Consider the following 25,748-nt stretch of genomic DNA (forward strand, 5'->3'; position numbering starts at 1 on the left):
GAAAAGTCAGCGTCCAAAATCAGGTAAAAAATCTCAAAACTTTTTTTTATTCTGCCATAGGTGCAACGTTTCGACCAGTCATCGGTCTTATTCAAGTATAAGACCTATGGCTGGTCGAAACGTCGCATCTATAGCAGAATAAAAAAAGTTTGGGGATTTTTCACCTGATTTTGGACGCTGTATTTTCTATTCATAGATATTTTTTTACCAAGTGGACTCCTTGGGACCTCTCTGATGGTGCGTCTACTTTTCGGCTTGGGTGCCCTATACACGTGTCTACATTGGAGTACTGCGAGCAATCGCTATTTACATGACGTACAGATTTCTGAATTCGGCCTTGGTAAAAAGTGGGCATCATCTGACAATCCTTGAAAATCATATTGATGAAATCCATGGCCCCAATTTGTCATTTGTGTTATTTTGGAAGTCACTTTCCTTTTTTGTTTTCGTGGTATCAGTTGGCTTTTTCGGTACAAAATATTTCAAAATGGTGCACGCAATTCGTTAATTTGGCGCGAAATAAAACAAATGGTCTTATTTTTTCTGTCTTGAACTCTTTTTGCTACTTTTTGGTGCCAAAAGTATTTTTTTTTCACCAAAGGGCTCAAAAATTGAGCCAAAATACTGGCGTACTCAAAAGTACACCTGGGAAGGGGAGAGGGAAGACTGGAGTGGAGTTGCGCCAAATTCGGCGACTTTTTAAAAAGTCGCAATTGTTAAATCAGGCAAAAAGATCGGGAATGATTAAATTCTGCCCACAAAGCGAAAAATAACAAAAAACGGTGGACACATGTAAAATATACTTAAAGGCACAAATAGAATTATCGAAATAAAAGGCACAAAATGCACAAAATTAGACCTAAAACAGGAGCAAAGGCAATGATGAATCTGGGCCCATGATTTCAGAACAATGTTTATTACTAAATAATGTATTGGAGACAATCAAGGCCAGGACAAGGGTTAGGCCGAATAGTTGGCTGCCTAGGGCGTTATTGCTCCATGGTTTTGTTGTTTTTTTGTTTTTTTTTTACAATGGGTAGGGCCACATCTGAATACTCTTGGGATCCTCCCTGGCCTTTAAGTGCTGAAAGAGTGTATTTAAGGATGTTTACGTTCACAGCGGAGAAAAAAAATAATTCTCCTATCATTTCAGAGGAAGCGTCTGAACAATGGTATCTTTTTTGGCTGCGCAAAGGGTAAATCAGAAACCAAAAGGCATCTAAGCAGGAAGTTTGTTAATCAAGCGCGTTTAGCTTATAATACATGTTCCGCTCTGTTGCATATATCAATATAGACCCAAACACTTGTAAAGTCAAGCTAAATGGCACATTTGTAGAGACTCGACAGTGCCAACCGGAGCAGAGACATAGCTCTAGGGGGTTTCAGAGGCTCCTGAGGGTGCACAGAGGCGTTCTGCCACATATGAAGGTGCCAATATTAAAAATGATAAATTGTACGTGGGGGCAATTTTACCTAATTTTGCTTTGGGGTCCAAGACCTTTAAATTATATCTCCAAACGAGCGACCAGAAAATGGTCTTGCCAGAGCTGAGGAGTCGGTAAGCCAAACCTCCGACTCCTCAATTTCCATGACTCCGACTCCCTCATACATGGCTGATGTTTAAGTGATAAATTTACTGTAGCACAGATTCATCTCAGCTAAAAGTCTAGACCCTTAGATCAGGAATAGGACAGACATTTATAGGACATTTCAGAACTTTCCCAAATTCCTATGAAAAAATATTCACACACAAGCTGCATTGAACTACTGTACCCAATTTATTATATATTGTCGGAGTCTGTCCATTTTATACTGACTCCACCAAAATGGACACCGACTGCACAACTCTGACTTCACAGCCATGGTCTTGACTCAAATGTCCATCCCTTATACACTGCTCAAAAAAATAAAGGGAACACTGAAATAACACATCCTAGATCTGAATGAATGAAATATTCTCATTGAATACTTTGTTCTGTACAAAGTTGAATGTGCTGACAACAAAATCACACAAAAATCATCAATGGAAATCAAATTTATTAACCAATGGAGGCCTAGATTTGGAGTCACCCCCAAAATAAAAGTGGAAAAACACACTACAGGCTGATCCAACTTTGATGTAATGTCCTTAAAACAAGTCACAATGAGTCTCAGTATTGTGTGTGGCCTCCACGTGCCTGTATGACCTCCCTACAACGCCTGGGCATGCTCCTGATGAGGCTGCGGATGGTCTCCTGTGGGATCTCCTCCCAGACATGGACTAAAGCATCCGCCAACTCCTGGACAGTCTGTGGTGCAACGTGACTTTGGTGGATGGAGCGAGACATGATGTGCCAGATGTGCTCAATCGGATTCAGGTCTGGGGAACGGGCGGGCCTGTCCATAGCTTCAATGCCTTCATCTTGCAGGAACTGCTGACACACTCCAGCCACATGAGGTCTGGCATTGTCCTGCGTTAGGAGCAACCCAGCGCCAACCGCACCAGCATATGGTCTCACAAGGGGTCTGAGGATCTCATCTCGGTACCTAATGGCAGTCAGGCTACCTCTGGCGAGCACATGGAGGGCTGTGCGGCCCTCCAAAGAAATGCCACGCACACCATTACTGACCCACTGCCAAACCGGTCATGCTGAAGAATGTTGCAGGCAGCAGATCGCTCTCCACGGCGTCTCCAGACTCTGTCACGTCTGTCACATGTGCTCAGTGTGAACCTTTCATCTGTGAAGAGCACAGGGCGTCAGTGGCGACTTTGCCAATCCTGGTGTTCTGTGGCAAATGCCAAGTGTCCTGCACGGTGTTGGGCTGTGAGCACAACCCCCATCTGTGGACGTCAGGCCTTCATACCACCCTCATGGAGTCGGTTTCTAACCGTTTGTGCAGACACATGCACATTTGTGGCCTGCTGGAGGTCATTTTGCAGGGCTCTGGCAGTGCTCCTCCTGTTGCTCCTTGCACAAAGGTGAAGGTAGCGGTCCTGCTGCTTGGTTGTTGCCCTCCTACGGCCCCCTCCACGTCTCCTGGTGTACTGGCCTGTCTCCTGGTAGCGCCTCCAGTCTCTGGACACTACGCTGACAGACACCGCAAACCTTCTTGCCACAGCTCGCACTGATGTGCCATCCTGGATGAACTGCACTACCTGAGCAACTTCTGTGGGTTGTAGAGTCCTTCTCATGCTACCACGAGTGTGAAAGCACAAGCAACATTCAAAAGTGACCAAAACATCAGCCAGAAAGAATTGGTACTGAGATGTGGTCTGTGGTCCCCACCTGCAGAACCACTCCTTTGAGTGGGTCTTGATAATTGGCAATAATTTCCATCTATTGTCTATTCCATTTGCACAACAGCATGTGAAATTGATTGTCAATCAGTGTTGCTTCCTAAGTGGACAGTTTGATTTCACAGAAGTTTGATTTACTTGGAGTTATATTCTGTTTAAGTGTTCCCTTTATTTTTTTGAGCAGTGTATTTGCTGCCTCGGCCACTCGTCAGTACTGAAGGGGATCACAATAAATGAGTGTGAACATAGCTATCAGGTTTTGTTGCGTTTTTAGTGAAAAAAGCAAGTAGAGCAGTATGTGAAACTCCTTTATTTTTGTGATTTTACCATCTTATCTTGGTCACCTGAGATGGCAGTTTGGATAGTACAGTTTAAATTAGTGATGTTTAAAAATTTAAACATTGGCTGAGCTAGGTGTGAAATTGAACAATCCCTGAGCAATTCAATGGCAGACCATAGTGTGAAAATAGTGTCCTACAAACTCAATGCACTGCCAGTGTCTTAGGTAAACTATTCCTGAACAATTCACCTCCCCCCACTATTACATTTGAAAATCTGGTTAATAAGGTTTCACATATTTCCTGCATTGGTGACCTGTCTTCATGCTTCTGTGGTGGAAGCAAAGCTGAACTTTGGGAGCCTGAAAAACACAGCAAAAAACGCAGCAAAAACAAGGAAAAAAAACAAGCAAAATCCTGAACAAACCTTCCTGGCAAGAGATCAGGTTTTGCTGCAGAAAAAAAACGCTGAAAAAATGTGTGAACATAGCCTAACTCTTATAATCTTATAAATAATCATATTTAGGACACCACCATCATAAGATTTATTTTGAAATGTATAGGTCATGTACTTTTATCTAAATAAATTTATTGCTCCAAGCATATAAAATAAAAAAAAGGAGCGTCTTTGCAATCCGTGTGATCAACAAAAAAAAAAAATCTGGTATTTTGTATCCACAGTTCTCATACAGACTAATGTGCCTCCATGGTTACAGACTACGAACGAACCCTGTGTAGTCAGATCCATGTTACTTCTCACTCTCTCTGCCTTTTTCTACGATGTTAGGTTGGAGAGGGCATTGAGTATCTTGGGTGCATTTTCTATACAAAATGTTTTGTAATGAAAGTTGATTTCTGGTGTTTGATGACATTTCTTGATTAATTTACAGATTTGAAAGCATTTCTTGACTCGACCTAAAGGATGACTATGACCCCATAAATCCAATATCCTTCATAGTTCTTTTTATGTGTGTTTTTGGGAAAAATCTGATTAATAATGCAGACTGGGGGGAAATTAAATGAATATACTGGTTGGCAGACTAATATTACTCAGGCCTTCAACTCAATGTGAATTGTCACCTTACTGTAGGTACGTAAGCCGTGTCAGACTGAAGAACATTGGGCCCACCAGAGGACTTGATGCTGAGGGCCAACCTTTCATGTATACAAAACCAATTAAAGTGGTTTTTTGGACCTAGACTAATTTTTAACAGCCACTATATCAAGTGGTATAGCCATAAGTTACACAATGTTAGGGTTCGGCTCTTCTTGCTGATTCGATTGGTGATCAAATGATTCAGATACTGTTGAAATCCAAATGATGGAGCCAGGTTCTCCCCTACTCAAGAGCCCCATAGCAGCTGCAAGGTTTGCACTATAAACTCCCCTGAAGGAGAAGCCAGGGCCCACCAGAGGATTCTCCGGTACTTTGGTGGGCCAGTCCAACCCTGTATGTAAGGAGGCTTGGCAGCACTCTGCCCACTTAGTTTCCCTTCCTCTTATTTTGCTGTATTAATCAGATTTTTCTAGAAATGTGTATATAAGGATCTGTTACCTAACTAATGTTACTGTTATGCTTGTGTAATATGTTACGCCAATATTTGGGATACCCCATTGTGACGTTTTACCCTTAGCAATGGACAGTCATATACCAGTGAATATTTTTCTATTTTTTTATAATCCCTACTACTCACATTTATGATTTATGTTATATATTTTCACACCATGTGCTTTGTTGTATGGTGTTGAAATTTCTTTCCCTTTGGTTAATTTCAGCGCTCATCTGAGAAGCTGAACAATGAAGGCAGCTTGTTCCCTTACGAAATCAATGGTAAGTTTTTTTTTTTTTTTTTAAAGAAACATAAGCAGATTTTTTTTTTTTTTTTAGTTTTTTTTTTTATATTCCGAGAAAAGCAAGGTGTCTGAAAAAGAGAAAAATCCTTTTTGGTTGCAAAGCAGATGCAAGAGGAAAAATAGGCTTGAAAATGTGGCTTGAAAACCCGCTGGCTCAAACTGGTCCTAGAACAATGCCCCCGAATCAAGGGCTGATGGTGATTTTATGCTTGTAAAGGGCTTTGCATAATATGCTGGTCTGCATCGTAGGCTGGAAGAGACGGACGGCATATTTTGTCCCATCCGCCTGATATATCAATGGACCAGACAAGTGTCAGCAGAGACTCCCAGACACAAGCAAAATCCCTTCTAAATGGTCAGATACTGCCCGGAATGATGAAATCTACTACCCTATTAAGTATTTTTTCTTTATGCTTGAGGAAGTTTCTAAGTGGTGATTTTTTTTTTTTTTTACTACTTTTGGTCATACTAATAATGACCACAAATTTGAGGTATACAAGAGAACAAATACTGCAGTGATAGAAAGTGTATGGAAAAGAGCATGATACCCATAGATATCCCATATATATTTGATCCCCTAGATATCCTCTTGGTGCAGAATCCCCTCAAGGTCGCCTTAGATACTGGCTCCCATAGATTTCCCTGAGTGTTGTTCCATTAGACCTTCTCAGGGTGTATGCTCCCCTGGATATCCCACTGGGTAATGGCTCGCCTGGATGTCCCACTGGGTACGGGCTCGCTTGGATGTCCCACGGGGTACGGGCTCCCCTGGATGTTCCACTTGGTACGGGCTCCCCTGGTTGTCCCACGGGGCACGGGCTCCCCTGGAGGTCCCACTGGGAACAGGCTCCCCGGGATACGACCCACTGGGAACGGGCTCCCCGGGATACGACCCACTGGGAACGGGCTCCCCGGGATACGACCCACTGGGAACGGGCTCCCCGGGATGCGACCCACTGGGAACCGTCTCCCCGGGATGCGACCCACTGGGAACGGGCTCCCCGGGATGCGACCCACTGGGAACGGGCTCCCCGGGATACGACCCACTGGGAACGGGCTCCCCGGGATACGACCCACTGGGAACGGGCTCCCCCGGGATACGACCCACTGGGAACGGGCTCCCCCGGGGTATTACCCACTGGGAACGGGCTCCCCCGGGATGCGGCCCACTGGGAACGGGCTTCCCGGGATGCAGCCCACTGGGAACGGGCTCCCCGGGATGCGGCCCACTGGGAGCGGGCTCCCCGGGATGCGGCCCACTGGGAGCGGGCTCCCCCGGGATACGGCCCACTGGGAGCGGGCTCCCCCGGGGTACGGCCTACTGGGAACGGGCTCCCCCGGGGTACGGCCCACTGGGAACGGGCTCCCCCAAACTTCAAACTTTATCCTGCACTGCACTTTTTTTCTTTTAATTCCAGAAAACGTTTTGTTTTTTTTCAAAATCATTCTGGAAGTTAAATTAACTTGGTCGTTTGGAGATTTGTTTCCATCTATACAATGCAGAATTCTGAGTGAGGAATGGTTTTCTCTTACAACATGATGGTTTAACGAAGCCAAAAATAAGTTTCATGGTTGAAAATGTTCTATTCTTTTGAGAATTCCCCCTTTTTTCAGCCTCTTGTGTTATTTGAGTAGACCCGTGCGGAGTGTTATCTGTCTGCTCTGCAGTTTCCCATCACCAAAAATAAACCTGACTCTACTGATATGACTGTGCCATTACCTGTCAGTTCCAGCCTGAGCTTTATTTTATGTTACACTTTTCAGAATGAGACTATTGTTTTAATCTTTTTTTCTTTCTTTTTTTTTTTTTTGTGCCCCTCTCTTCTCCTTTTTTTTTTTCCCTAACAGAGCACAGTCACTGGAAGGTGATTGACAGGGCTTGTCCGGTCCAGGCAGAGCTGAACAAGAATACATTTTTCGCTTTCCCCATGTGCCCCTTCACCAATGGCACTCCCGGCAGTTTTAATCTTCAATGGCAGAACGAATCCTCAAATCGGGCGTTGGTTTCGGGTTGGATAAACAAGCTTAACCTCAATGACAGCCTTGGCCAGCCACTGGCTCCCCCTACGAAAAGACACTGCAGGTCATTGTCTGAGCCAGATGAACTGTCTCGCTGTCGATCCCCCTGGAAACCTGGCAATTCCAAAGTCTGGACTCCCGTGTCAAAAAGACGATGCAACAGCGGTGGCAGCGCCACTTTACAGCGCTGTAACAGTCATGGCAGCGCCACCTTGCAGAGAAGCACAAGCGTCGGCCTGCCGCAAAATGCCCCGTCTCTAAACAACAATATCTTCACGGTCCCCACCTGTAACACATCCCCCGTCCCAAGGCCTTCTTCTGCCAGCAGCGGCTTTGTGGACAGCAGCGAAGGAAGCACAAATTCATGCGTCCGCTGGAACTCGGGAGGTTCTTGCGACTTCAACCCAAGAAGGCGCCTATCTCTGTCTCAGGAGCACATCACAGAACCAGGAGATGTATTGCCTTCTGCAAACAGCACTCCAACCTCTACCCCGGAGCTGAGAAGGCGCCAAGGATTGCTAAGGTGCCGTTCCCAGCCGTGTGTGTTAAACGAGAGGAAAACGCGACTAAAGCGGAGGCGCGATGAAGACGTCCGATGGAATCGTCCATCTCTAGATTTCTTTAAAATGACACGGGTAAGTGCTTGTCACTAGACCGGGGCTACACGACAATTTTGGCCACGACATCGAACTTTCGCGATGCTACATGGACCAAAATGTAATTGAATGTTGTCTTATTACGACACACCTGCCTGACTTCTTGTGACCTGCATGTCTTGGCGGTCGCAACCGGTTCACGTCTACTTTTATTATGTAGCATCGTGACACTGTCATCTTTGGCTGTGACCAAAGCCGCCATGTAGCCCCAGCCCAAGATGTAAAATTGAGTATATTTTGCTGAGAAATAATTCTGTCTTAAATGGTGTTTTTCGTATATCTTAGGCCACATAGTTCATAACTTCACCACCTGTTCTTGTTTTCTTTTTTTATTAGAACCATCTTCTATATTTGTACGTCCTAAATGGAAATGACGTACGGTTGGGATACTTAGAGTAGTCCTGTTTGTTCCGACCTGGTGGGAAGATATGTCCACATTGTTATGGAACTTTCCTTTTCTTTGTCCATTTTATCTCGGTCTAAGGAGGAGCTGTGGGAAGATGGGAAGCGTTGGCATTCATAACGCTCTGTTCAGGAAATGAAAGCAAGCTTAGGACGGATACACAAGTCAACTCTATCTTAAAGTTTTCTCTCGAACCAAAAAATGTTATTTCAGTAGAAGTTTTGAACTCTTACATGAAAAGTCCACCCATGAAGGAACTTGTAGGACATCAGGGAACTGCAAAAATAGCAAATTCCTGACATAATTGCATTTCTATGACCTGTGGGGGAAGTTCTTCTGGAGTTATCCACTCTGGACTCTTATTTACCACCCGATGGACACTCATGAACAAATTTTGCAATGGGATGGTTTTGAAATAGTTTCTACCATCACACGGGAGCTCAAACTGTAGGCAGATGTCAGCACTAGAGTCCTCCAGGTCCTTTATTTGCAAAGGGCCAGATTTGGACACAATGTGGGAAAGGTCTGTAGAAATGAGTTTGGTCCACTGGTTATTCCCATGACTGAATGAAAAGCTTATAAACCATGATGTGGAATTAAATCTACAGTATAGACCAAAAGTTTGGACACACCTTCTCATTTAAAGATTTTTCTGTATTTTCATGACTATGAAAATTGTAAATTCACACTGAAGGCATCAAAACTATGAATTAACACATGTGGAATTATATACTTAACTAAAAAGTGTGAAACAACTGAAAATATGTCTTATATTCTAGGTTTTTCAACGTAGCCACCTTTTGCTTTGTTGACTGCTTTGCACACTCTTGGCATTCTCTTGATGAGCTTCAAGAGGTAGTCACCGGAAATGGTCTTCCAACAATCTTGAAGGAGTTCCCAGAGATGCTTAGCACTTGTTGGCCCTTTTGCCTTCACTCTGCGGTCCAGCTCACCCCAAACCATCTCGATTGGGTTCAGGTCTGGTAACTGTGGAGGCCAGGTCATCTGGCGTAGCACCCAATCACTCTCCTTCTTGGTCAAATAGCCCTTACACAGCCTGGAGGTGTGTTTGGGGTCATTGTCCTGTTGAAAAATAAATGATGGTCCAACTAAACGCAAACCGAATGGAATAGCATGCCGCTGCTAGATGCTGTGGTAGCCATGCTGGTTCAGTATGCCTTCAATTTTGAATCAATCCCCTACAGTGTCACCAGCAAAGCACCCCCACACCATCACACCTCCCCCTCCATGCTTCACGGTGGGAACCAGACATGTAGAGTCCATCCGTTCAGCTTTTCTGCGTCGCACAAAGTCACGGTGGTTGGAACCAAAGATCTCAAATTTGGACTCATCAGAGCAAAGCACAGATTTCCACTGGTCTAATGTCCATTCCTTGTGTTCTTTAGCCCAAACAAGTCTTTTCTGCTTGTTGCCTGTCCTTAGCCGTGGTTTCCTAGCAGCTATTTTACCATGAAGGCCTGCTGCACAAAGTCTCCTCTTTAACAGTTGTTGTAGAGATGTGTCTTCCGCTAGAACTCTGTGCGGCGTTGACCTGGTCTCTAATCTGAGCTGCTGTTAACCTGCGATTTCTGAGACTGGTGACTCGGATAAACGTCCTCAGAAGCAGAGGTGACTCTTGGTCTTCCTTTCCTGGGGCGGTCCTCATGTGAGCCAGTTTCTTTGTAGCGCTTGATGGTTTTTGCAACTGCACTTGGGGACACTTTCAAAGTTTGCCCAATTTTTCGGACTGACTGACCTTCATTTCTTAAAGTAATGATGGCCACTCATTTTTCTTTACTTATCTGCTTTTTTCTTGCCATAATACAAATTCTAACAGTCTATTCAGTAGGACTATCAGCTGTGTATCCACCTGACTTCTGCACAACACAACTGCTGTTCCCAACCCCAATTATAAGGCAAAAAATCCCACTTATTAAACCTGACAGGGCACACCTGTGAAGTGAAAACTATTTCCGGTGACTACTTCTTGAAGCTCATCAAGAGAATGCCAAGAGTGTGCAAAGCAGTCATCAAAGCAAAAGGTGGCTACTTTGAAGAACCTAGAATATAAGACATATTTTCAGTTGTTTCACACTTTTTTGTTAAGTATATAATTCCACATGTTTTAATTCATAGCTTTGATGCCTTCAGTGTGAATTTACAATTTTCATAGTCATGAAAATACAGAAAAATCTTTAAATGAGAAGGTGTGTCCAAACTTTTGGTCTGTACTGTATGTGTGCTTAAATTTTGGCCAACTCCCATATTATAGTGGTGGGCTTTCCTATTTAAAGAGGACCTGTTTCTTGCTCAAAACAATGGTTACAGTAAATCCCTTGTAAAAATCCCTGAGCTCCCCTGATTATGATGCTCTTTTCTGTTTTGCTCTGCATCGCTCCATTGCAGAGATATTCACATTTGTTTCTTTTGGAGCGCACTATGTGAAATCTCTGCTTTGCAGTCCAAGTTGGCGTCTCTTCAGACTCTTCCCTGGGGGGGGTGCGCTTTTACTCCCTCCTTTCCAGATTCTGACAATCAGAGCTCAGCTCTGACTAAGATTGGTAGTCTGCTGGATCAGATTCTGAGCTGGGATTAACAGCGCAGGGAGTGAGGGGTGAAAGTGCACAGCCCCAGAGAAGACTCTGAAGAAACGCCCAATTGGTCTGCAAGTAGAGATTTCACATAGTGCACTCCAAAAGCAACAAATGTGAATATCTCATATGCAATGGAGCGATGCAGAGCACAACGGAAAAGAGCGGCAGAATAAGGGGGGGTGCAGGGATTTTTACAAGGTATTTAACACAGTTTTTTTTTAAGTTGGTGCGAGATCCTCTTTAGCTACTACTTTTTACCTCCATTTAAGTGAGGCAGGTTTAATCAACACTTAAAGTATATAGCCTTAAGACCCGTTTAGACAAACCCATTTCTGCTCATAAATGAGCGCCGATCCGTTGTATACAATTTGATCCTTGCTCGTTTATGGCTTTTTTTTCACACGGAAAGACAAGGGACAGAGCCCCATAAAGCATGGATATTATCAGCAGCACATTCGTTATTTACTCAGGGCAATGTACTGCTGTCAGTGATAATTTTTAAGCGGGTATAGATGATCCCCTAAACAAACAAATGAATAGTGTTTTGCTGGTTTGTCAGCTGATAAGCAGCATGTTTATCAGAGGCAATGATCTGAAAAGGGCCTTCTTACTGAAACCTACTGCCTGAGGAAAAGAAAGGATTGGGCATGTTGAAATCTAACAGCCTGATCCTTTTTTTTTTTTTTTTTTCATGACGTTTGCCAACAGGAAAGGTTAGGACATCCCCATTCACATAACAGGTCATGCTTATTCCACTGAAATTTGCAGTTTTGGTCAACATTGATTTAAAATGTATGGCCACCTAAGGAATATTTATAGATGGTTCCCAAGAACACTGTAGGACCTTTTTTGTCTCATTATACCCTTGTGTGGGTAACAAGGGACTCCTTAAAGTACTTAACATGGTGATTTATTTGGAGGATGATGGTAGCAATATACGGTTTCTGATCCTCGCCTGTCCTAAACAGTTGCTGATATAAGTGGAAACTTCTGTCATGAGCTCATACGTTGTCCTCACAGGACTAGAGAATGAATCCATTTCTCTACCCCTCGGATACACGTTCAGCTGAAAATAGTGATTAAATAGGAAAGTCCCTTTCTCATGCAGTAGAGCAGCGTGCCAAGAGCCGCATAACTCACCCACGAGTCTCCGTTGCTTTATCCCATCCGGTCCTAGTCTTCTCTCCCATTGGGCAGATGATTCTGAGTTTCCCAGCTCTGAACTTGTCGAAACTTGACCGATATTAATTTAGATTCTACCTCTCGCTTGTTTACTACAGATAACAATGGCCGACATTTATTAACGCCGTCTCTTAGCTTAAACTTGGTGTAGGCCGGCTGAAGACGTGCCAAATTTATCAGCCGAGCATGCTGTGGGATTGATTTGGCACTTTTTCCTACAAGTTAACCCCATCACTTAGAGCCACTATTCGTAAACTTACTATAAACTATTAAAGTGATTTTCCAAAACGAAGAAATTGACCTACTGTATCTTTATGATTGGTTATCCGATCAGAGGGGTTGGTTACTTGGAGCCTCTTGTCTACAGGTCCTGCCATGGCTGGATGTACAGAGGATATGGAGCTGGAAACGCAGATCTCCAGAGCTGTTCCCAGTTCCTACAGGTCACATCCTATTGAAGGGATGGGAGCAAAGTGGCAGTACCTGAGCATGGCCGCTACACAATGTATGATGGGCACGTCATACACTGGGCACTCCAAAGAGGTGATCGGCTAGGATGCCAGATGTCGGACTGATATTGATGATCTGTTATAAGGATTGGTCATTGTTTCTTAGTTCTGGTCAAATCCTCTGATTTGCACTGAAAAAAAAAAAATTCCTTGGCTCACGTCAGAAATCCGGAACACTTTTTTTTTTTAGACTTTCAAAATCTTAACAGTTTAAGTTGTCCACATCCTTGCGTAGGGATTACATGTTGTCCCCATCCCCAGTCACAGTAAGTGTTTGATGAGGCATCCTGCTCTTCACCTAATAGCAGCATGGAGACCCCCTGTCAGCCCTGGGACAGTGAGCGATACGCTTTCTAAGTCAGGAAGCTGGCATTGGTCCTCGATTGTCAGCTTTCCCATGGCTGCTCCAACATCTAAAACCGGTCACCAAGCCTCAGAGGTGAAACATCTTGCGGATTTCCAGGGAACTCTTAGCCAATGCTTTTTGCCCATATGTTTTCAGTCCTAGAGATACATATAAAAGTTGAGAGGTCTAAACCTAAGTCAAAGTAAGTTTTTCCAGCTTTGGTGGCGGCAGTGGTTTGCACTCATTTATTGCATGGTTGTCAAGATAAGACAGCAGTTTTCGTATGGCTTCTTGGTACTTCCAGTGTAACTAGAGGAGGTTTACCAACGTGGTCTCTCCTGAACACTTTTTAGATCCCCAGAGACACTAGATGAAAGTCAGTCGAACCTTCAGACCATCTGATGTGTATTGGGGCCTCTCATATCGCCCTTGACAGATTATGTAGAGCAGCGTTCCCCAACTCCAGTCCTCGGGAGCCACCAGCGGGAGGATTTCCTTAGTATTGCACAAGTGATGAAATTGTCTCCTGTGCAATACTAAGGATATCATAAAAACATGATGTTGGTGGCTCTTGACGACTGGAGTTGGCGAAGCCTGAGAACGTGAAGAACTGGGCTGATGGAAATTCAATGTCCAATCCTTTTTTTTCTATGGAGAGATATTCTGCCGCCAGTGGAGTCTGGCAGCGACTTTCTACTTTCCCACCCTCCCTATTGAAAGCACATGAACGCTCATCCGAGTGCTCACATATACAGACAAGCCGGACGATATAGCTGTTGGCCGAATGAAAGTTCGTCCAACAGCTTTCTCATGTATGGTCACCTGTAGGCTGCCATCATCTGATTTTGGTAGGACCGGCCGACCATCTGTCAGACGACAGTCATTTGGCCTCTTGGGGAAAAAAAAAATTGTGGATTTGTTTAATTGCCGCAAAAAATCTTAAACATGCCAGGTATTGATTTACAATTTCTGAAGTCCATCAGGTCTCTCGGGAAGAGTGGTAATTTAGATTCTCCACTGATTAGATGTAGACCAAGAGACATAACCATGGATCAAATTAAATTATATTTATTGCAGAGATTTGTAGGAAATTCTGTAATCGATGGCTGACTGATGAGAACCCTGCAAACCTTCTTCTACCTGCCGGCATTCCTAAGCCTCGGCATGGTGTCACGGCATGTGTTTCATCACTGCAGTGTTGATGTCCCGCTGGCCTACTAATCAGAAGAGGCGCCAGGATTGCTGGAAAGTAAAAAGAGGTTCACTGAGTTCTTGTCCAGCAGCCACCGTCTACCGACAAACTTTTTTGCATACCTTTACTTGCCAAGCTCAATTACAGGATTGTTCTCTTCCAGTGAGATCTTTCCTTAGTACCCGCCACAATAAAAACATAGCTGCTCAGTTTTATAAACGGCGCCATACCTGTCATATGATTGTGCCTTTATAGTTATTTTGATGTGACCGGAACTGAGCTACAATACCGGACACAACCTGTGGCTGGATGCGGCGCTGTTCTTGTAAGAAAGCAGCAAAGTTTTTGCTATTACAATTTGACCTCCCTAAGTGATCGCTGACTTAGGCTCTTTCACAAGCAATATGAATGACCCTGTGTTGGAATTTTTTTTCGGCGCTTGGATGAGGTGAGGGGGTTAACAGCCGCCGTTGAGTTCTTCACAGATTTGCCTACTTGACATGAGTAAAATTCTACTTTGTGTAGGAAAATGTGAGGGTTTTTGCAGTTGGTACTTGCCACCTGTATCTTCAACGAAATGTCAGCCAAGGTGCGGATCGAGTTTCAGGCCGAGACAGACAAACACGACCCTGTGAATGAAAGACGTTCATACTTTCCCCAGCTAATGGTTTAGCGAAAAAAAAAAAAAAAAAATTCTGCTAATTTTTTAGACAACTGTTTGACCTCTCCGGAAAATGTGGCGCTCCCTGTGGGATTTGTCCCGTTATACAACATTTCTGAAGGTTTGAGTCGTTTCACCCTCTAAAAAGCTACTGCTTTCTTTTTTTAAAGCGTGGCAGCTCATGCATGAATCTTCCTTTAGATGGAGGCAGTTCACGTTTCGCCGTCCTGATTTTCACAACTTTTTTTGCAGAATCTGAGAACTTGTTATCTCTGTACACGGGAAAAGTAAATGTCCTGTTTTCAGGTGTTTTTTTTTTTCCTAGCCCAGATCATTCTTGCTTTCACCTCTTAGTAGTCACAAGTGAGTAGCATTGTGGCAGATTTAAAGAATACTTCTCACAACTTTTTGATATTACGTCACTCCGATTATGGTTTAAAATGGAGCAGAGATTTCTCTGATCAGTCTGCAGACTAAAATCTAATCCTGCCCCTTTAAGTAAAGATCACCCCATCTTCAAATCTCCAACCTAAGATGGTGGAGACCATAAGAAGCTGGATCTTTTTCTTTTGTGGCGAAACTATCCAAAACTTATTTCTATAAGTTAGAATATTATATTAACAGTCATCTTTGCCTAAGAGGTCCAACAAAACAAAATTGCAGCATTGACCTTAGAAATCCTAAAACTCTTTACAGCAGATTTGTCGCTTGCCATAAATTAAATTAAATAAATTACTAAAAAAAAATTTGTCTGGTGTAAATGCCGCTGTTCTCGTGAATCCGGCAACGTTTTTCTTTTGTTTCTGCGCCTCTCCGTTCCTGAGATATCGGCCTCTCTTCACTGTATATAAATCTAGTCTTTTAGCCAACTAGGCGAGGTCCTAAAAAGACTCTCACAGAAAAGAGTTGAAGACCATGCCCACTTGACTAAAAAGACAAGATGTATATATAGAAAAGTGGGGGCCATATCTCAAGAATGCAGAGGCGCAGAAAAAAAAGAAAAACCAAGCCGGATTCAGGAGAAGAGCGGCATTTACAGCAAATAATAAAAATACATAGTTATGGCAAGTAGCATTTCCCCTTAAAGGGGTTAGCCATTACTTTTATGTTGATGAGCTTAGTAGGGGTCCTTTACCTGGCACTCCCACTGATAACAGATCCAGCAGCTGGTGGATATAAACAGTGTATAGAACAGATCTGTCTCCCCCCCGGAGCTCCGAACTTCCCCCGGAGCTCCGAACTTCCCCCGGAGCTCCGAACTTCCCCATAGAGTTCCGAACTTCCCCATAGAGTTCCGGTAGAAGTCTATGTTTGGTGCTTAGCGCCAGACACTAACTGTCCAATAGGAACTCCCAACTTTGCAGTGGACTTCCGGTAGAAGTCTGTGTTCGGTGCTTAGCTCCAGACACTAACTGTCCAATAGGAACTCCCAACTTTTACTTTTGGGTTCGCACATCTCTATTAATGACTAAAAGTAGCGGACGACCCCTTGAATTGTCACATAGCTTGTGCTTCATTGGCATGTTGAATCTTTCAATCCTAAAAATGGGCAACTGTGGAAAACTTTTTTTTTTTTTTTATTGTTAGTCGGGTCTGGACAAATTTGTCTTGGGGAGTTGACAAAATACAGTTATAACACGTGAATATATAAATTTTTGTTAGCTTCGCTCCCTTTTGGCATAAGTGGGGGTCCCCTATATGACGTCTTTATGCCTTCATTCCCTTTAGTTATGTGACAGGTGTGTGTGAACTGAGATAAGTGCTTTACTATGTAGTATAGTAAAAGATCTTTGACCCGGCGTTGGATATATATATATATAGACATCTACACACACGGCCATCCGGTAGAGCGGATGATGTGGAAGGTGAAACCTCTTGTACCTTCATTAAATAGTTATTTAGAAAAAGAAAAAAAAAAAAAAGTTTTGAGGAAGAAGCGATTTGGTCTCATAACTTGGTCAGCCATATTGGTTGTCACTCAAAAGTAAGTTCTGTATGGTCTTTTAAGATCTTATTAATGACCTGTGTTTATATGTAATATTTGGTTATTACACCCAGAGATCAATCACAGAAATAATTTCAGAGTGAAGTGGTGTTTCCGGCTAAACTTGACTCTTCTGCAATAGAAAATGTACAGAGCAGAGACCTAGATATAGTTCCTTATGTTTTCAGCGGCCGATGACTCATTTCCAGAATGGGTGACCGATGATGACAGCACGTTGTGGTCTCTTGAATATGACAGCGGCTTGTAAAGCGCTACACCAGGGTTATAAGGAAGAGTGACGAGTCTGTCATTCGGCATCATGCATTGCCCTGATCTCTCCCAAAAGACTGGCAGCAGATGAAGTAAGATGTTACCCCTTTAAATGGGGGCATGATTGGAAAAATAAATAGTGGTTATAACTGCCCGCCACCGTGTCCTACTCCTTTAATTATTTAAGGGTTGTACCTAGTTTTAGGCTATGGCTACACGTTGACTGGGGCTGTGACACCGGCTGCGAAGCCAAAGATCGCGCCAGTTGTCGCCGCTACATTGAAGCATAGTGCAAGTGAATAAGATCTCAGGTTAATGCGACGGGCAATTCGCAAAAATTCCAACGGGTTCTGACTTTTCACCCCTTGCTTGTCACAATCGACCCCAGTCTCCTGCATTATGCCGCTATTTAGCAGTGGCATACAGCGGATCTTTGGAAGCACCACCTGAATCATGGCCAAAGTTGCCAAAAAGACCCAGCCCTAAAGTCACCACATGTTCATAGGATATTTGATAACTTGCTGATTGCTCTTGGTCCGACTTGGTGGGACCCCTACCGATCCGTAGAATGGGTCTCTTCTATATGTTGACTTTAAAACTAGGTAACCCCCATTTTTGGCACACATGACCCCGTTAATACTTGTTAATTGCACCTCTGACTACCTAAAGGGGTTGTCCCATAAACCACATTTGTTAACAATTATATGATGCGACTGACTACAGAGAGACCCACTGATCCTGAGACTGAGGGGCTCATAGTCCCCTGCGTAAATTGAGCTATAGTGAGCATGTGTGACCACCACTACTACAAAAAGTAAACGGGTGGTCATACATGCCCAGTATTGCTTCATATGCAATAGCTTGAGTCAACGAAAGTAGGACTTATTCTAGGTCAGAGAAAAAAGTGCTGAGTGGGAGATCCCTTCTCTCTTGGGGGGGGGGGCAGTCCATGGATGATACTCTTTCACTCATTACACAGGATGGCAGTAAGGTGACGACTCGAGCAAACCACTCCTCACATCTTCACTTATGAATTTCCAAGCTTTCAATGGAGTTGGGCATTAACCTTTGGCCAAGTGCTGGTGGCCATCATCATCTTTAGCTTAATTTTAAACTCAATTATGTGACACTGATCGCAACCCTCTCAGTTCTTTGATTTTTTGATTTTTTTTTTTTTACTTTGACCGGTGGGTCAGAAAGGGGTTCCTAATTTTGGAAAGGCTTTGAAGTGATTCAGAACAGGGTCACTTACTTCGTCACTGTCATGACTGATCCATCCGATGAACTTCTATAGATGTGACGTGGCGTAGTCTTAAGCACACTTTACATGACCCTCTCTGGTGCATCTCAGTTGAGTTCCTGGTTGTTTAAGTGTTTTGGCTGACGAACATGACAATATGTGTTACATACCTGTCAAAAATATGTAGTATAGCCTAAGGATGGCCTACATGACATTGTTTCGGTGACCTTAAAATACTTTATATGAGTGTTAACAGCTAAAATCTTTTTAGGGGAATGCTATACCGGTAATTCATCTCCACTATTGAACAACAAGTTCGAAGTATGGTCCTGGAGAAATTCTTCACCTCCACTAAATATCTTTTAACTTCAGGCAATTTCTTTAGTGGGCTTTGCCTTTTTTTTATTTTACACTCCAAAAATGTAACTACTCTTAACTCTTTCCGGACTAATTTATGTAAACTAGTAGTCAACTGGAAAACTGAGAAGAAAGACATTGAATCACTCTGGCTGCCCTGTAGAGATCTTTTACAACTTTCACAACTATTGGTGGAGCTCGACTTTCACAATTTGGTACAAAGAAAGAGATGTTTTTAATCAATTTTCCCTCTTACCTCACTTGCACAATTGGCCATTGTGACTACAGGGTAGTTTATATTTAATAACGTTTCCTTTGGAAGGACCATCCCGAGGACTGTGGACTTTCACCTTGGCGGTATGCGAATAGCTTTGATAGTCATTCTACGTTATCTTTCCTATGGTGGTTTACTGGAAATCATATAATGTCCGATTATTGTAAGAGATGTTGGACTTTAGATGAAACCGGAGGCTTAGTAAATAATTTGCTGCACCTTAGCTTGAATATAGAACTGTATAAGTCTGCCCTGTACTGTACACTGGCCAAGAATTTTTTATTTATTTTTTTCTTTAAGACGTGAATTTTTCATCATACTTGAGACCTCCCGGAAGTGTCTCCAAAGGTGGCCCTGCTGAACGTATTGAAATTTTTGGCAACCAAGGCATCCTAGAAGGTTTTCGGCGCCTTGTTGCTTCGAGGGGACCTATGCAAAAAATGGGTGGAGAATGGTTGTCAAAGGGGGTTGGACTATAGGCGAAAATTTTTGGCTGCACACTGTTGATGCTCATCTCTTGTGATGCCAACTGGCTAAAGTTGGCAGGTATATTTTCTATCACCCATTAAAAATAGTGAAAGAATGCCACTACTACCAATAAGCATATATACAGACATAAGAGGTCGGCCTATCGAAACCCTCGACTTAGGAGAAAAGCTACATTAGTCTTTAAATGGCCGGCTCGCCACGTTACATTTTCCCTATATTGGCCAGTTTAGGGGAAATTCACGTCTGGCCATGTCTTCCACCAGCCAGTCACGCAAAATAATTTTTTTTTCTTCTTTGTCAGGACCACTCCTTTAGTCGAAACGAGAACCCTCACCAAAAGCGATCAATGCCAACTCTCGAAGCTCTTGTATGGGCTTGAACTGGCCGCCAAAAATGAGCGGTGGACTTTAAATGAAACTTTACTCTCTTACCGCAATGTATGTTTATTTTCTACCACCCTGCAAGGGAATGTGAGTCTTAATCCAGAGGCTGTTTATATGGCTGTAAACGCATCATGGCTCGGAGAGCTCTAACCACTAAACCTTACTTCCTCTTCATTTCTGATTTGAAAAACACCAGCGTAGAAAAAACAGTAATATGTTGCTATAGTAGCTTAGGTTTTGTTATTGTGTGCATGAAATAAGTTACCAGTACTTCATAGAAAAAAAAGTTAGGATATGAACACCTTCGGGGAAAAATTCCTTTACCCTAAATAGATGTATTTTTTTTGGCTAAAATTAACTTTGGTTTCATTCAAAAATTTTGCACTATTTGCCTCTTACAGGCTATTTTCCAGCACCTTGCGGGCTGCAGAATGAGTTAACGAAGAATCTGTTAGTAAGCTCCTCTTTGTTGTCTTTTTCTGAACTACTGTACTGATTTATGACCACATCAAAGTTGAGTTCAACTTTGATGTGGTTATAAGTGAGGGGACAGCAGATGAGTAAAAGATATGTCTGATCAGTCCGTTTTTCACGTATGGAGAAATTGGTCGTGTGAACCTACCCTTAAGCTCTCGGTCAGAAGTAGCTCACTGATGGATTCTCCGTTAACTCATTCTGCAGCTGGCAATGTGTGGGGAAATAGTTAAACTCTTTCAAAACTGATGGGTTCTTAGTTAACTCGTTTATCAGTCTTTTGCTGAACTCTTATATCCTCATTTATGACCTTAATCGATGTGAAAGTTGAAATGAACTTTGATGTGGTCTCAAACCAGCACGGAGGATTTCAGAAAAAAAAACAAGTGGAACTCTGTCAGAAGGAGCTCACTGGCCGATTCTTAGCTACTTTATTTTCCCCAAAGCTGTGCCATTAGTCCTTATATACTATGGATTAAAAGCGAACAATTCTTTCAAGAAAATTTCACATATTAACCAGAAGTGTCTTATAGTGGATGATATAAGAATATATGACTTTGTAGGTATGACAGTTTTCATAAAGGTACGGTTGTATAACATGAGCCATTGACTATCTAATCCATGGTTTTTCTCCTTCCCTTTAGTAGTGGGCTATGAAATAAAAACCAAATAGGAAAACCAAAAAAAAATCCTCCTGGTCAAGCCCCTTTGGCTCTTTCTGGTCTTGTATTTTTCTGATCAGGATTTGTTACCACCATAAAAAGTTGCCACCACTAAAAAAAAATAGCAGATGGTATGTGGCTTCTTGGTGGTGATGATCCAGCTCATGGCGCTAATAGTCTTCCCATCATGCCCTGTTTACGATTGGAAGGTAGGCCCCACATTTTTTTTCCCTTTAAGGAAATTTTTGCATAGGACATCCTTTTCACTAAGATCATGTATGAGGAGTTCTCTTTTCTAGGGTCAGAAGACTGTCTTGCGGAATGAGTAGGCTACTCACGTTGTCCATGTGGTCACTTTGCTCCAACTACTGGCCAAATCCATGACTGCTCTTCCATAGGTGGTAAGGGTTGTGCATGTATAGGGTGCATGTATAGGGTGAATTGTAAAGCTCGTCAGTCCTATAAGAACCTTTTTTTTCTTGTACATTTTTGGCATCTGATCAGTTGGACTCACTTGACTTTTCTTTGTAGCATTACCTAATTCTTCTCCGCATGCATCAGCTTAGTGTTTAGATTCCATGAAGGAAATGCTGCGATGTCCGTGACCCAGAACATGTGAGATTTCCTTTTTATGCTTTCACAGAGCGATTGTCTGTGTTTATAATACAGAGACAGTCCTCGTAGCGGTATTTTTGTAATGACGAGCACAGTCCAAACACTGTCTTTAGGGGGGAGAGAAGTTTAAGTTTTGCATAGAACTAAATCAAGCTACATAAGGGAGCTGTCTAAGCCCCATTCGACGCAAGACCTAAATAAAGTCGGATCAGACTGTACATGGTTATGGAATTCATAAATGCAAAACTATTTAGTGTTGCACAACGATGAAATATCGTAGATAATGTTGTGCAGATGTAAGGAAAGTCTATTCGCGGGTTAAGCAATATTTACAGCACAAACCGTATCGCAGAATATATTAGAAATTCAATTTATAGCCATTTTCACTTGGAGTACCACACTTCACCACCACAAAAACTTTCCATAGATATCATTGAAACAGCACCACCCTCAAAAATTTAGGTTGCCTCATAGTTCTTCGAAACTATTGTTTGAAAGACATTGAATCCTAAAATGATTGCCTTTTCTTCTATTAGAAACATCTACAACTTGTGATTTTCCAAAAATGGTATGAAACTTTTGACGATTGCTAAAGCAGACGCTCTCACCCCTTTCACCGAGACTGAAGACTGGCTGAAGACTTTTGTCCAAGGCCAACTTCACACGTCTGAGCTTCACTGTCGGTGTACGGACTGCGGTTCCTGGGCTGGACGTGACTCTCCAGACCCAAACTCAACAGCCATATGGACATGGACCGTGAAATTTGGAAGCGTGATGTGTAGTTCTCGGGTGAGCTCTTCTGATTCAACATTTTAGCAATCGGTAGATTTTAGTCTCGGAGAAGAGCAGTTCTTGGCGAAGAGTTTCTGTTACAATTATTTTAGCGATCAGTAGAGGTCTCCTTATTCTTGGAGAAGGGCAGTTCTCGACTGAGAGATTAGCTTCCATTGTTTTACCGATCAGTGGAGATCTGTTTAGTCTCGGAGTAGGGCGGTTCTTTGCTAAGCTCTTCTGTTCCTTAGTTTTAGTGATCAGTAGAGATCTGTTTAGTCTCGGAGTAGGGCAGTTCTTGAATGAGCACTTTGGTTCCATCGTTTTAGCGATCAGTAGAGATCTCTTTAGTCTCGGACAAAAGCAGTTCTTGGCTGAGAGCTTTGGTCCCATCGTTTTAGTGGTCAGTAGAGATCTCCTTAGTCTTAGAGAAGGATAGTTCTTGGCTGAACTATCTGGTTCCATAATTTTAGCGTTCAGTAGAGATCTCCTTAGTCTTAGAGAAGGACAGTTCTTGGCTGAACTCTGGTTCCATAATTTTAGCGGTCAGTAGAGGTCTCTTTAGTCTTGGAGAAGGGAAGTTCTTGGCTAAACTCTCTGGTTCCATCGTTTTAGCGGTCAGAAGAGGTATTTTTAGTCTGGAATTTGCAGTCTGTACATGGACCTTGAAACTCAGACGTGTAAAGCCGGCTTAAGTTTGGAAAAGAGCGTTGTTCAACTGAGTGCTTCTGTTCCATGATTTTAGCGTTCGGTAGAGGTGTCTTTAGTCACGCAGAAGAGCAATGCTCAACTGAGCAATTCTATTCCATTGTATTAGCGATCATCAGAGGTCTCTTTAGTCTGGGAGTAAAGCTGTTCTCAGCTGAACACTTCTGTTTCATCGTTTTAGCAATGGCTAGAGGTGTCTTCACCCTTGGAGAAGAGCAGTTCTTGGCTGAGCGATCGGTAGTGGTCTCTGCATCTGGACACTCATCACCACTTTGTGTCCCAACTGGACAGTAAAATATCGATATTCTATGATAGCATTTATATAGATTTTCCTGGTATCTGGGAAGCATCCTCATAATTTTTCTTTATAGTTTTCAGAATGGTGTAAAATTTGGGATTTTCCTTTAAAATGTTTTTTTTTTTTTTTTAATAATTTTATATTTCAGAAGTGTTCAGATATTGGATATTTTGACGCGAGGGGGTTAAAAGTTGTACGTGAACACACCTGCCTTTTCTTCATTGAAGCAGCTGCTGCGTCTTTATCTCCGGCTTCCCCTTTGATCAGTACACACACACACACACACACCTTTCTTAGTTGTAAGGAGAGATCTAGGGCACCAGATTGCGCGTTTCCTGCAACAATTTCCTTTGACTTTACAGATTATTGCCCTGTTATTATACCACTTTCAAGCGATAAACACCATTACCTCTAAATAACTTACTTCGTTTTTCCTACAGATGATTCCTAATGAGGTCTGTATGAATGAGTCTACTTCTGTCTTAGTGGCGCTCAGCCCATATAAGGCCCCGTTCACATCTTTTTTTAGTTTCTGTCTGAAGCATACATCGGGAATACACCCAAAACATAAGCCACTGGTATGTAAAAAAAAAAAACCCCATAGGCCTGAGAAATCGTCGTGACCACACTAAATGGCTGGTCATTGCACCTTGTTTTTGCCTCCCATTTTTAAATTCCCATCTCCAAGATCCTATCCCAATATGTAGTAGGTGTAATAATAATATTAGCAAATATCTCCAATTAGAAATGTAGTGACGATTTTCTGATTTGCTATCTCTTTCCTCATGTGCAGGACATTGCAGGACCTTAGGTATCCATGGTTACGACCACTAGCAACTAGCTACTTGTCACTATATCAGTGGTCATAACCATTGATACCTAAGGTCCTGCAATGCCTGCACATGAGGAAAGAGACAGAGCGAATCAGAAGAACTATAGTACTTTTCTAATTGGAGGTATTTGCTAATATTATTATTCTTACACCTGCTACGTATTGGGATGGGATCCTGGAGATGGGAATACCCCTCTAAGCCCCTCCATGCACATTAGACTAATATCGGCCAAACCTGCCAATAATGGTTCCCCTGATTTGCTATGTTGCTTACCCCGTGTGCAGGGTATTGCAGGACCTTGGGTATCCATGGTTACGACCACTAACAACTAACGGTCGTCATTCCAGTGGTCGTAATCCTCGATACTCAAGGTCCTGCAATGCCTGCACATGAGGAAAGACATCGCGAATCAGAAAAACTATACTTCATTTCTAATTGGGCGTATTTGCGAATATTATTACTACATCTAATACGTATTTGAGATGGGAATACCCCTTTAAGCTTAATTTTAAAGGGGTTCTCCACCACAATATAACTTAATCTTTATTGGTCTAGTTTGATGCAGGAAAGTCGATACGTCCCACCCGGATTGGCGCCGCTCCTCTGCATTCTGTGCTGTGTTCCCTGCTGATATCCGGCGGGGAACGTCACTACACCAGTGCAGCATATCAGCGGGTGATGATTGGCTGCAGCCTTCACATTCCATCCGCGATATCTTCTTCCACTCGGGCGGAATATGAATGCAGCAGCCATCATGTGATGCCTCCCGTCAAGGTAGTCCATGAAGATTGTCACAAAGTAGTGGCGAAACCCTTTAAGGAATTAGTTTATGCCACTTTTTGGACTTATTGCAAGCCCCCCTCCCTTTTCGATCTATTTTCTGAACGTAGGGGGCAATATTCATCAGATCAATCCTTTAATGGGGTTGAAATGTGACAGACATTGCCAAAAAAAAAAGGTTCCTTCCCAAATACTCAGGAGGGGGGCAGAAAGCTCCTCCCCAGATAGTGCGTAGACATTCTGTTCTCCTTCTTCAGGTTTAATTGGGGCAACATTCACTTTTTAAGAATTGGCCACTGTTTTTTTTTTTTTTTGGAAACCCGATGATCAGCATTTATTGTATCTTTGACGTTAATATCGATAGTAATCACAATTGCCCTTTAATGTGCTGTAGTAATGGGAGGAGTAATGACTCCTTAGGGTTAACGAGTGTTGGTAATCCAAACATAACTGTTTATGTTCTCTCTCTCCCAGTAAAATATCAGTGCATGTCCAGAGTATTTTCTGGCATGCCTTCACCCCTCCACACTTCTGATCTCAGAGACATGAAGATCTGCCTTTATATACTGAGAACCCTCCATACGCAAACCTCATCTGGCCCTGTAACTGCAGAGCTTTTCTTGACAGGTGTAACACGAC

The 25,748-nt window shown here is 42.8% G+C and overlaps 1 protein-coding gene across 2 annotated transcripts in view; it reads left to right on the forward strand.

The window, feature by feature from the left end:
• FAM53A (family with sequence similarity 53 member A) overlaps nucleotides 1–25,748 on the forward strand; it is a 79,502-nt gene that overhangs the window by 36,078 nt on the left and 17,676 nt on the right. For both annotated transcript variants that reach the window (XM_073649106.1, XM_073649105.1), the window contains exons 3-4: nucleotides 5,332–5,386; nucleotides 7,258–8,063. In XM_073649106.1, coding sequence (XP_073505207.1) covers nucleotides 5,332–5,386; nucleotides 7,258–8,063 — 861 coding nt within the window. The remainder of the gene's footprint in view (nucleotides 1–5,331; nucleotides 5,387–7,257; nucleotides 8,064–25,748) is intronic.

This window comes from Phyllobates terribilis, unplaced genomic scaffold (genome assembly GCF_046119375.1).
Source record: "Phyllobates terribilis strain yellow unplaced genomic scaffold, ASM4611937v1 Scaffold_1__5_contigs__length_1240528914, whole genome shotgun sequence".
In the NCBI taxonomy this organism is placed as follows: domain Eukaryota; kingdom Metazoa; phylum Chordata; class Amphibia; order Anura; family Dendrobatidae; genus Phyllobates; species Phyllobates terribilis.